Source organism: Excalfactoria chinensis, chromosome 5, assembly GCF_039878825.1.
Source record: "Excalfactoria chinensis isolate bCotChi1 chromosome 5, bCotChi1.hap2, whole genome shotgun sequence".
Lineage (NCBI taxonomy): Eukaryota > Metazoa > Chordata > Aves > Galliformes > Phasianidae > Excalfactoria > Excalfactoria chinensis.
The window spans coordinates 23,015,441-23,027,555 of record NC_092829.1 but is presented as its reverse complement, the minus strand read 5'-3'; the positions used below and the strand labels follow the sequence as shown (position 1 = coordinate 23,027,555).

The following is a 12,115-nucleotide window of genomic DNA, read 5'->3' as shown; positions in this document are numbered from 1 at the left end:
ACATCTTGAGACCTTCCCACTTGAGGAGAACACAGAAGTGAAAGAACAATAATCAGAGCATAATGGTCATAATGGGATTGTTCACTGACTCCTCTTCCTTCAGGTGAAACAGGACTCTTGTGCTCACTGTTGTCAAGACAGTTCTTACCAACAGAGCAGACAGATCTCCTCAACCAAGGTGCCTTAGTATATATTCAAGGAAAATTCAGGCCAGACAGACAGCATAGGCCTTTAGCGCCTTGACAATACAAAGTCAGAGAGATTAATGGTGATCAAAACTCGCCAACACCATGTTGCAAATAAACATGGCTCCACAGAAGAAAGTGTCTCACTGGTAGGTAGAAATCTACATTTGGGCTGTAGTATTATATTCCTGTTGCTAATGATTTGTTTCACTTTCCTTTTGCTTCAGAGGACAATGAGAACTCGAAGTCAGATGAGAAAGGAAACCAGTCAGAAAACAGTGAAGACCCTGAATCTGACAGGAAAAAGTCAGGAAATCAGTCAGATAATGAAATGAACTGTAATGATGATGGGAACAGCTCCAGCAACCAGGACAGCAGGGACAGTGATGACAGCTTTGAGAATTCGGACTTCGAGAATCAGAAAGCTCCTGAGGACAGTTTTGGCACTCTTGGCTCTATGCAGATCAAGGTGGAGCGTTTTGTTGAGAGTGAGTCAGACTTGCGGTTGCAGAACTGTGAATCACTGACCTCGGACAGTGCCAAGGACTCAGACAGTGCAGGGGAAGTAAATGCCCAGTCTTCTAGCAAACATCAAAAGAGGAAGAAGAGAAGAAAAAAGCAAAAGGGAGGCAGCATGACTCGGAGAAGGCTGTCAAGCACCTCAAGCCCAAACGGACTTGACTCAGCTTTGGTGGACCAGCCCCAGCTGCTCTCGTCGCCAAACAGTGCCTCAGTGCTCAAAATTAAAACAGAAATCTCAGAACCTATCAATTTTGATAATGATAGCAGTATTTGGAATTACCCCCCCAACAGGGAAATCTCAAGGAATGAATCGCCCTACAGTATGACCAAGCCCCCCAGCTCCGAGCACTTCCCTTCCCCCCAAGCCAGCAGTAGTTTACATGTCTCCATTCCAGACTCTGTTCTCACCCCACCAGGGACAGAAAATACTGCCAGCCGCAAAACTCAGTTCAGCACCTCATCCAACTCGGCCTTGGCTCCTGTGTCCTCTGACCCTTTGTCACCCCCGCTTTCAGCATCTCCAAGGGATAAACACCCAGGTGGTCCCACAGCTTCCAACTCTTTGTTGTACACTGGGGATCTGGAAGCCCTTCAGAGGTTGCAAGCAGGCAATGTGGTGCTTCCTTTGGTTCACAGGGTAACAGGAACCCTTGCCGCAACAAGCACTGCTGCTCAGAGGGTCTACACCACTGGCACTATTCGGTATGCTCCAGCTGAAGTTACTTTAGCCATGCAGGGCAACCTCCTCCCCAACACCCATGCTGTTAACTTTGTTGATGTTAACAGCCCCAGCTTTGGGCTGGATCCTAAAACACCGATGGAAATGCTCTACCACCATGTTCACCGACTCAATATGTCGGGACCATTTGGAAGTGCTGTGAGCGGGGCCAGTCTGACCCAAATGCCTGCAGGGAATGTGTTCACGACTGCCGAAGGACTTTTTTCCACTCTTCCATTTCCTGTGTACAGCAATGGCATTCACACTACACAGACTCTGGAACGGAAAGAGGATTGAAATATGACCACATACTGTGTTCAGTGTTAAACTCTGAGGCATAGACTATGTTTTAATTTAGACCTTTAATTCTAGCACTTTGAATTCGAGCAGGTCAGTTTATTCTCTCAATATGACGGTCCCCATTTCATTCCCCTTCTCTTTAACTTGACTTATTCTTTAATGTAAAGATATTTTTTTATTTTTGCCTTCAGAGAGTTGAAGTACCAGTTGCCTGCCATTTTGTCTTCTTCTAAGATGTGTGTTTTTTCCTTTGCATCTTTATTAAGATGCCTTTAATGTGTATGCCTCTGCCATAGAATACTCAGTGTTGTGGTAAAGAGATTTTAAAGTGACAACCATTGGTTTTACTTCAAAACGATCTTGATATGATCAAGATTAAAAGAGACAAGCATAAACAATGTGCCCTGTTTGACTAAGTCAAATGAAAAGGGGTTTTTGTTCCTAATTCCTTTTAAATAGGGGATAGTATTTTAGAATTTTATGCAGAGTTTAATTCTCTTTTTATGGTTAAGATTTTCTTACTTGCACATAAAATAATTTGGGTTCTTAAAAAGTTAATTTCTGGCCTGTGACTAGAATGTTGAAAAGTTGGACTAAATGTTAATTACTGAAACTTTAACTTAATTTCTAAAACCATGGTGCTATCATTTATTAATCTGTAATGTCGTCATACAGTTTGCAGCATGTGGGCTGGGTTTTTTGAAAAGAATGCGTTCCGTACTGGTCTATAGTTGGGTGCTGCAGTCTCCTTGGTTAGTTAAGACAAAAGCCCTCATTAACATTTGCTGCAGGACTTAAATTTTTTTTACCTCCAAACTAACAAGCATAGCCTCACATCAAATTTAAATGGGTCAGGAAGCCTTTTTCAGAAAGCGCTTAAAAACAAAAAACTCAATTTAATTGATGCAAGGAGCAGTTTCTTAGGTGCATATTGTTTTGCTTTGTTTTTTTTCTCAGTGTAACTGAGGCTAATTCTACATCAAATAACACTTCAGAGTAAAAAAACAAAAAAACAAAAAAACAAACAAAAAAAAAACAAAAAAGAAACAAAAAAGAAACCAACAACAAAAAAAATAAAACAGAAGAACTATTTAACATGTTTTGTTTTTCATTTAATATTATAGAGGGAAGGTTGTAAATTTCTTTTTGTTCTTTGATTTGGGTATTTTTTGTTGCTTTTTCCTTATTTCTAGTGTTGAAACCAATATGTTATAAAACTAAAGAATGGGTTAATAAGCTTGAAATAGATAACTACAACTGAAAACTGCACATTAAGTAAAAGAGAAGAAATCTCCTATTTTGTCTTCATTGCCAGAAATCACAGTGTAGTGTCAAACACTCCAAATGACTGTCAAATATAAATTCTTCTTCCACTCCATCTTTGGCAGCTGTTTGTTAAGGCATCTAATAACAGATGTGAGAACTGTAATGTGTACAATGTGTAAGTGTCCTTGGCTGTCAGTCCCATTGCAGTTTCAATGTGTGTTACTATATGCAGTATATACTAAGCTAATGTAGTTGTTTTGTCCTTTGTCTTCTCTGTGCTTTATCTCTAGTCTGGAGTGGTAAAGTCCCATTCCTGCAGTCCTAGTGAACCAGTGATTCTTGGGGGTTAGTGGTTTTTGTGTGGTGGCCTTCCTCTGTAATGTCACCTTATGCTGCTTCCACTGTCTGTATACCCTTTAATTTTTGCAGTTGCTTTGCTGTTGTGTATTCTCCAACCTCTCTCCCCACCTCTTCTTCCCCCTCCCCTTCCCCGTTCCACGCTTCCCGTCTCTTTCTCTTCCTCTCTTGTTCTTTCTTCTTCACTCTCAGAGAAAAGACTCTTAACTAGCTCAAGGTTAATGGAGCCATTTTTCCCACAGAGGAATTCTGGGTGCGACTTACTCTTCCAGTGTACCACACAATGCACTACAGAGTAATGCTCAGATTTATTAAGCAAATTGATGCCATATAGCCTCAGTTGTTAACATTCCCAGAGTCCCTTGTGCTCTAACCGTAAGCAGAGGGTGCATTTCTTTGGTTTTCTCCCAGGTAGGCTGAGGGAGCAATACATAGAGCAATCACCAGTGAGATAGGAAATCCTTTCAAAGGTCAACCAATGTCATTTAAAAAGGAAACAGCTTAGAATTGTCATATGTATTTGCTTATGTGTGCAATGCTAATATATTAACTCAGCTGTCCTTTGAATTTTTGATCACTCACTGTGTTGAGTCAATTCCTCCAATAGCTTTGAATTTGAGATGTTGGTCCAAGCCACAGTGGAACAGTGGTGAGAGGGAATTGGACGTCACAAATTTAATTAATGAGATTTTAAAGGTTAAATTTGAAGGATTTAAGTAGGACTAAAAAAGACAAGAAAGCTGATTGGGAAATTCAGAGTTTAATTTTGGATGCTCTACTCTAGCTATTGAACAATCAAAGGAGTGCACCTATCAGCTACAAAGAACAGCTAGACAGCTGTTGTTTTTTTGTTTTGTTTCGTTTTTTATAAATGTTTCTGTGTTGTGTCAAAATGATTTCTGGTGATTTAAACTAACAGATAATCACAGCTGCTGTCTAAATCCATAGTGTTTAAAATTACAAAATGAAAAAAAACTTCATTACCTGTGAAGACTGTGTCTGTGTTTTTAACTATTTCTTGTACAAATATATGAAATCTTTTATGAGGAGACTGGTGCCAAGTAGCTGAATAATGGGGAAAGGGATTCTGTTCGTATAAATCTTAGCAGTGTTACCAACTCTACAATATTAAAAAAAAAAAAAAAAAAAAAAAAAAAAAAAAATTAAAATGTTAAAAAGTGACAGCTATGGTACATTTATTTTGTGTTAAGCTAACCGAATCTAACTTCTCGAGTGCCTGGCTTATTTGAAACATTTTTTTCATTGATCATTGATAATGCTGCAAATCAGAAATGTACATACTTCATTTACAACAGGGTTCTTTTTATACTTTTGTAGATTCTCATACATGTCATACATGGTTGTCTTTATGTAACTTAATTTTTTTTCATCCCGCAGGTGCCATTTTCATAATAAACTTCTCTTGGATTTGTTACTATCTGGCATCATTTCTTTCACATATAACCATCCTGACTAATGAATGCTGGTAGTATTTGTTTAAGCAGGTATCTTTAAATTGTATTGTTTTAAAAAATATATATATTAATTGTATATATATATATTTAAACAAAACTAAAAATGAAAGAGGATACAGCTAGATTTTATTAACTCTTCCAAACTGAAGAAAAGAAGCTGTCAAGATGTAGGTTAAGAATGCTAATCCAAATACTACAACAAACTTGCCACCATCCTAAAATCTCAGCTACCCCAACTCATTGTCATATTAAGCATTTTTATGCACATTATCAAAGCTAAATAATGGACCTGCAACATTAACCACTATAGACGGTGTGCATTTTTTCTTGATTAATGCACACTGGAAGAGGTCAGATTTTGTACATTAATCATTTAAAATGCACTTTATATTTTCTTTTTTGTATTCTATGGTGTTACAGTGAAAATCTTCAATCAATCACATTATATCTTCTCTCGCTAGACTGATGATTCTTTTAAATGTGTACTTTCTTTCCCCAAACAGGCAACATGCAAGTTGTTGGTGTCCTGTGGCTAGGCTTTCTGTCTTACAAACTGAGGACAGAAACATTTACCAATGCAGGGGAAAAAAAAAAAAAAAAAAAAAAAAAAAAAAAAAAAAAAAAAACAAACAACGAACTCAGAACCAAAGAGGGTGGGTGGGTTTGGGAATGTTAAATACAGTTTAGGATCAACCGCTGTGTGTGGATCAAAAGAGTGAGCAACAATGTTGCTGTGCACAGTGCAGGGTTGGATGAACAGAGTTTTTCCAGATTCCATATTTTATTTTGTTATTTATGAGTTCTTAGTTTCTACTTGAAGAACAAACAGCAACTTTGGTTTGTCCAAATCTTTTCTCCTCCTTATACCACTTTGAAAAGTAGAGCACTGGGCTTGTCATCCTGGACCAGATTTTGGTTACCTTAACAGAATGGATTATAACTGCCTATTATAATTGCCTATAATCTGTTTCGCTGTTTTCTGGTCACCTTTTCACAGTGTAATATACACTCAGTGCAAGCAGGAGCATGTGTTTGCTCACAAAAAAAAAAAAAAAAAAAAAAAAAAAAAAAAAAAAAAAAAAAAAAAAAAGTATAAAACAGAGATGTATGAACAGCTGTAGTTCAGTGAGCCAGACCAATAGCTTAATGCCTCAAACACAGGTCTTTGAGTTCCCAAGCAGCTCAGAATTCCACTTCTCAGGATTTCAGCATCAAGCTTGATATGCCTCCAACTCACAGGGAATGGAGAGGAGCAGGGGTTAGCAGTGCTGCTTTCAGTTCTGCTCTTGCATGCCAGCTGGCAATGCATCTTGTTTGTGAGGTAGCTAAGGGTACAGATGCCAACAGAGAGGAAAACCAAATTTAAATGGAGATTGGAAGAAAGATGAGAATAAAGGTTAAGGAAAGAATAACATGCCTGTTCCAAATAAGTGTTAACCAACATTAACCAAAGCCACTAATCCCAAAGGGGGGCTTGAGGGGCTTTTCTGAGCTGTTATAAAGGCTTTTTAAAACTCAGCTGTGCTGACCACACATTTACAAGAGCACAGAGTTGACAGTCTACATGAATGCAATGCTTGAGGTTTCCTAGTTGAACAAGACGGTTTTTGCATTAAAGAAAGCAACAGAATGACTGTTCTGTGGTTTCATTCTTCTAGTAATGCTCTTGCATTGATATAACTCCAGGGAATGGGTTTGCAGCAACTTTAAGAAACAGAATGAACCATTTGAAAGGGTTGAACCCTTTAAAAAGGAATCTTCGCAGTTGGTCTAGTAATTTTTATTATAATATTTGGAGGAATAACATGCTGGAAGTTGGACGAACTGAATCGTAACAACAAAAGAACATTTTCAAAAGCAATTGGTCTCAGTAACTGCTATCTCTGAACCACCTGCTTTGCAAGGTGAGATGTCCAATACCTAAAAGCTACCTTAACTGTTGCAAGGAGAGGAAAAAAAAAAAAAAAAAAAAAAATTAAAAAAAAAAAAGGGGGGGGGGGGAGGGGGGGGGGCGAGGACCCCATGACTCTAAAAAGTTACAGTGATGAAAGTTTTTTCAGCATTACTTAGATTACCAGTTCTGACAGCCTGCACTGGCACTGCTGCAAGGTAGTCATGTCACTGTGTCACTGGAGTAACTGTGATGCCCCTGATATCCCCTTTTTGTTGTTGTTGTTATGATGCTCAGAACTGCATTAGCTTAAATGCGTCTGTGATTACAGAGCTATCTGCATAGTATTTTTCCTTCTTGCCATTTTAATTTCTTTATTTTTATTTTAGGGCTGGGGGAGGTGGGTGGAAAGGCTGTATGTGCAGTGTCAGCTACTTTAATGAACTGTCATCTATCCAGCAAGCTCACTGTGGAGCCCACAGAAGTGTGAACAAATGGGATGTCACCAGAGCCACAGATTCTCAGGTAAGATCAAACCATTTATAAAACATGCGCATGCATTCACACAGAGACAAGATCCACTAACTCTGAAAGCCAGCTGGGTTTTCAAAATGGACACAGTGATATATCTAAATACATGTGAATAAGAAAGGTCCTTTCTCCTTCTAGTCCTTCATCTGTTTATCAGAAAAGGTGACCAGTGGAAGCTGTTATTCTCCCTTTCAGCCCAAGTAGTTTCTACATAGTGTACAGCCAACTATATTTACTGTCTTAAATAAGACCCCAGCTTTATCAGCTTTGAAATAACCAAACTGCTCTCAAGACCCATTTTTCATCAACCATTTCCACTCCCATACAACTCTTTGTTTCAGTAGATTCATTGGGATCTTCCTGAAAGCAACAGAACTTCAGATAAGTACAGATTGCAGAGTTCTGCTTTTAAATGAACAAAATTATGATGGGTATTCTAGACCACAGTTTTGTTTGGACTACTAAATTCAACAGTCAAAGTAAAACTGGAGGTTGATGACCCAGGTATGAAGTCACGCAAACACAGTCAATAATTATGAGTTTGACTACACTGATAGGAAGTTAAAATCTTTTCCATCTTGAGGAGATTGCGCAGCCTAGATGAAACACTGAAAATAAGGGACCTTTTAATAGATATCAGTGCCCAAAAAAGGCTTATGGGAAGTCAGTGAGAGAAGGTTTGCATTGCTTTGCAGCTAGCAGACATGGCTCATTTCTTTGTCTCTAATTACTTTTCACTGACTCTAGAGACAAGGCAAGTATTGATATTACCTTTTCCATTACAAGCTTTCCTCAGGAAAAGGACCCCTGTCTTCGTTGGACATAAAAAAGGAACATAATATTTTCTTGCAAAAGGAAGGGAATCCAGTTTTCCTCTTGTTTTAAAAGCATTCACAGATTTATAGCGGAAATGACAGGAACAGGATGTATTAACCGTATGACCCCAGCAGAATGAGTCTACAGCCTTGAGTGATTTAGAAGTTTATCGGTGTCCTCTGAATAGACACAATGGGTCAAGCCTTGGTCCTGTTCAAATCAATAAGACCTCAACTAATGACTTTAATGGCTTTGGGAGAAGTACTAAGGTTTTGAGCCAATATTCATAATCAAATAACTAAGCTCAGTCTATAGCACAAGTGATAGATAAATGAGTCTGGCTAATTGGTACAATGTGTCAGGTTTCCTTTCTAATCCTATACCACACCATGCACATGCTAACAGGGCAGCTGTTTTTTGTTTAATTAAAAGGCATTTCCAAATCTTTCTGAACTGCATGGTCTGATCCTTCCAGAGGTTCCTGCTATAAAGAAGTGGGAAGCGAGGGAAAAGCACAAGTAGAGCTTAAAGTCATTCCTTTCTTGCACATGCTTTGTGGAAGTAAGTCTTCAATAAGAAAGAAAAGGGTTCTGGAGTAGAAAATCTGGTGGACATTAAAGCTATTTTCTTGAACTACCAGCAGCACAAACCTCAGTAACAACCCCCTTGGAGTATCATCCAATATGATACTTCATACAGGAGTGAGTATTCACTGAAACGAATTTCTGTTCAAGGCTGTGAATCTCTGAGTCCTCTTAGCACTCTTTGCTGTCTCTTCTGTACTTCAGTTAAAATTTAATTTTTTTCCTGTAGCCAATTTTCTGCTTTTTTACAGCACTCAAGATAGCATCTTGCAGGATAGTGACAAAGGCTAATTTTAATGCAGGAAGTAGAGTCTCCTTAGTTTATAGAAAATTGAAAGAAATAGGATTCTCCAAAGATGTATTTGGAGATGAAAAGTACACCCTAGATTCTGTGATTTGTTCCCATAGCAAAGACCCAAGGATCTTGGACACTGCACAGTAAGATCAGTTTCTGAAAATACACTTAGCGCTCATTGGCACCATGAGCAAACTGAATTTTGTTCTCTTTCCTACTTAAAGGGAAAGTTCCCTTCTCTCTCTCTCTCTCCCTGTTTTTGCCTCTGATGCAGGGTCTGCAGCCAGTGGGCCCACCTTTTCCCTCTTTTGGTTCTTAATAATTTTCTTCACTAAGCACAACTCAAAATTCCCAGTTACACATTGATGTGACTGTTTGCTTCCCATGAAGCTACAACCTTATGCTTTTAGGTTACCTGGCTGGCATCATTTTTTCCCCCACCACCATTGCTTCTGATTTTGCCCATCCTTTGTTAGCTTCACTATGTCTTCAAGAACACACCCCTCAGTGCACAGCACTTCCCTAGTGCAATCTATAACCATTACTGCCACTCCCTGGCCCTTGTTATCAAGCCAATTTTATATCCAATCAAGTATTGTACCATCAGTCCCATACTTGCTAACCTTATAAATGAATCTGTTATGCAGCACTGTATTGAGAGCCTTTTCAAGTCCAAGTAAATTATGTCTCCTTCTTCACCCCTGTCCACTCTCATTGTCACTTCCTCAGAGAAATGAATCAAGATTGTTAAGCATGACCTCCCTTTTGTAAATCCATGATGACTACCTCTAACCAAACTACATTAGATTGTTATTAAATCAGAACACACACTCAAAGGGGGCTCGCTATAAAATGCAACTTCATGTGGAGATGAGACATGGGAATCACTGATAGACTAAAGGAAACAGTACAGGTCTGATGGTTTGCCAATAACTTCTTAGTGCTCAAATTCCTGCCCAGGGAAGCACCCAGAAGACCTCTGGATAAGGGAAAAGAAAAAAGAAAAAAAAACAACAACTTTCAGCTACATTAGTCTAGCATGTTTCTGTCACAGAAGATTATGTGATCATTGAGGATAAGGAGAGAATGAACTGAGTTCTGCTTTTATTCATCTACGATGAAGTCAGAATCAAAAGACATGAAAAGAAAACCTCACAATTCCTTGAATACTCTTCTACATGTGTCAACCTCATGACCAGAAGTAGATCAACTCCCTCATGAAACAATCTGTCTTTTCAACAAGTACTGAACATATTCCTTTCCATTGATCAACAAGTCTAATACAATAAGAAAGGGAGAGAGGTATGGCTCCTTTAAGGAAATTTCTAATTTAAGGGCTTCACAGGTAAGAGTGGTTACACATCATGACTTCCACAGGGGAGCAGAACATTGTTCCACTGCTTCTGAGAAATGCTATACTTGCATAACCTAGCTTTACGCGTCAAAAGGCTACATGAGCATATGCTTCTTGCACAGGCACAGCAGGACACCAAGACTTCTGCACTTCAGCCAAGGTGCTAGAGAACACAGGTAGTGCACCAAATGTGTCAGCTTTCATACTCTTTACAGAACAGTAAAAGAATGAGGTAACGAAAGACACAGGAAGAAAGGGAGGAATAGCTACTTAGTCCTGGTTCCTCAGGGAATTATCAGACTGCCATTGAGACATCTGGGATATTGCTTCTTCAGAAAAATGTGCCTGCTCCCACCACATGACACTCAACAACAGCAGGGGAGCAACACTTTGTATGGAGATATACAATATGAGAGGTGGGCTGAGAAAGCACAAGGTGCAGCTGGGCAAGTTGTGCCCCATGTTTCCTTGTTTGCTGGCTAGGGAAGAAAAATACAGCCTGCATAAGCACTATGAGAAAAGGTTCTTGGCAGTTAATTCTGGCAGCATTTGAAGTATAACTTTGGAATAATTTACTGGCCTTTCTGTCTCTGTGACTGGAAATATCTCCCTCAATGCTGTAAGCATAATTGCTGCCTCTTTAGTTTGAGTAGGGGAAAAAAAGATCCCAACAGTCTGTCTTGAGCTTGTTTGACAATATACATACATCAAGCATGGTGAGATCCAGATGGGTCAAAGCCATCCCTTGGAAACCTAACCTTTGGCCTCCTGCCTCTCAGCACTCCCCAGGTGCACACAGGGAGCCCTCTAATCTACACCCTGTGGAGGATCATTGCTATTATATGTATGCGCTTGGCTCCCTTGTGCCTTTAAATCAGAAATGCAGCAGTCAGTGTATGGTGGAGAGATGCTGCTCTGGGAGAGTTCAGCCCAGTCAGTGCTGCTGCAGGACATAGAATTTCTGGCAAACATCCACTGAAACAAAGGAAAGAGGCCCCCAAATCAGTCTGGCTTGCTTTCAAGGCCTTGACCCTGTAACAGCCAGTACAGACATGCTCAGAAAAATAATGTGCAGAAACAGTAGGTCAATGCAGAGAAGCATAACTAAAAGATAAGGGTTATAAGGGTATAAAGAAATAGTTGGAGCATGTCTTCTGTGTTCAGAAAAGATTGCTCACCCTCCTGAAGATAAATGAGAAGTTTTGAAGAGGAAGTTAAACTATTGTGTACTTCTTAGACAAATAAAAGCTGAAAAGAAAAAAAGATAATCCAAGCAGAACTCAAGATGATAGAATTATCACATCACTAGTACTTGCAGCTAGAATATTGTCATTGGCATAATGATACATTGCTTCTATATACAGTCCCACAGGCAAAGAAATATGGCTTAGCATCAAGTGCATAATACAAAGTCATCCTAAGTACCAAACATCTTTAAAAGACCAGGTATTGGCTAGACATATACCACAGGAAATTCTATCAATGACTGAGTTATGCGCCATACCCTTCAAGCAAAAATTATTTTTCTGAATAAATCTGACCATGGTTAATAGGTTTGATGACAGTAACAGTCCTTCTGGCCACAAGACCCCATGAAACAGTGACTGTGCTGATACTAGTAAGTAATCTGCTCCATAAGTGTGCAGTTTATTTGTGGAGTGGACCAGACAAATCAGGGATAATAAAAAGTGAACAAAAACTGCAAAGTAGGACCATTAATAAAATTATCTGTCATGTCTGTAAGCTTCTACCTATGTGTGTTATTGTATTTTTGTGAGTAAATAGTGATTTTTGTAAGGAATGGAAAATATCTTTTCATTG

The 12,115-nt window shown here is 39.0% G+C and overlaps 1 protein-coding gene across 7 annotated transcripts in view; it reads left to right on the top strand.

The window, feature by feature from the left end:
* The window catches only part of NPAS3 (neuronal PAS domain protein 3), a 583,321-nt gene extending 578,542 nt beyond the window's left edge, over positions 1-4,779 (top strand). For all 7 annotated transcript variants that reach the window (XM_072338280.1, XM_072338278.1, XM_072338279.1 and 4 more), the window contains one exon: positions 413-4,779. In XM_072338280.1, coding sequence (XP_072194381.1) covers positions 413-1,722 — 1,310 coding nt within the window. In that variant the 3' untranslated portion in view covers positions 1,723-4,779. The remainder of the gene's footprint in view (positions 1-412) is intronic.
* The last annotated feature ends 7,336 nt before the right edge of the window (positions 4,780-12,115 follow it).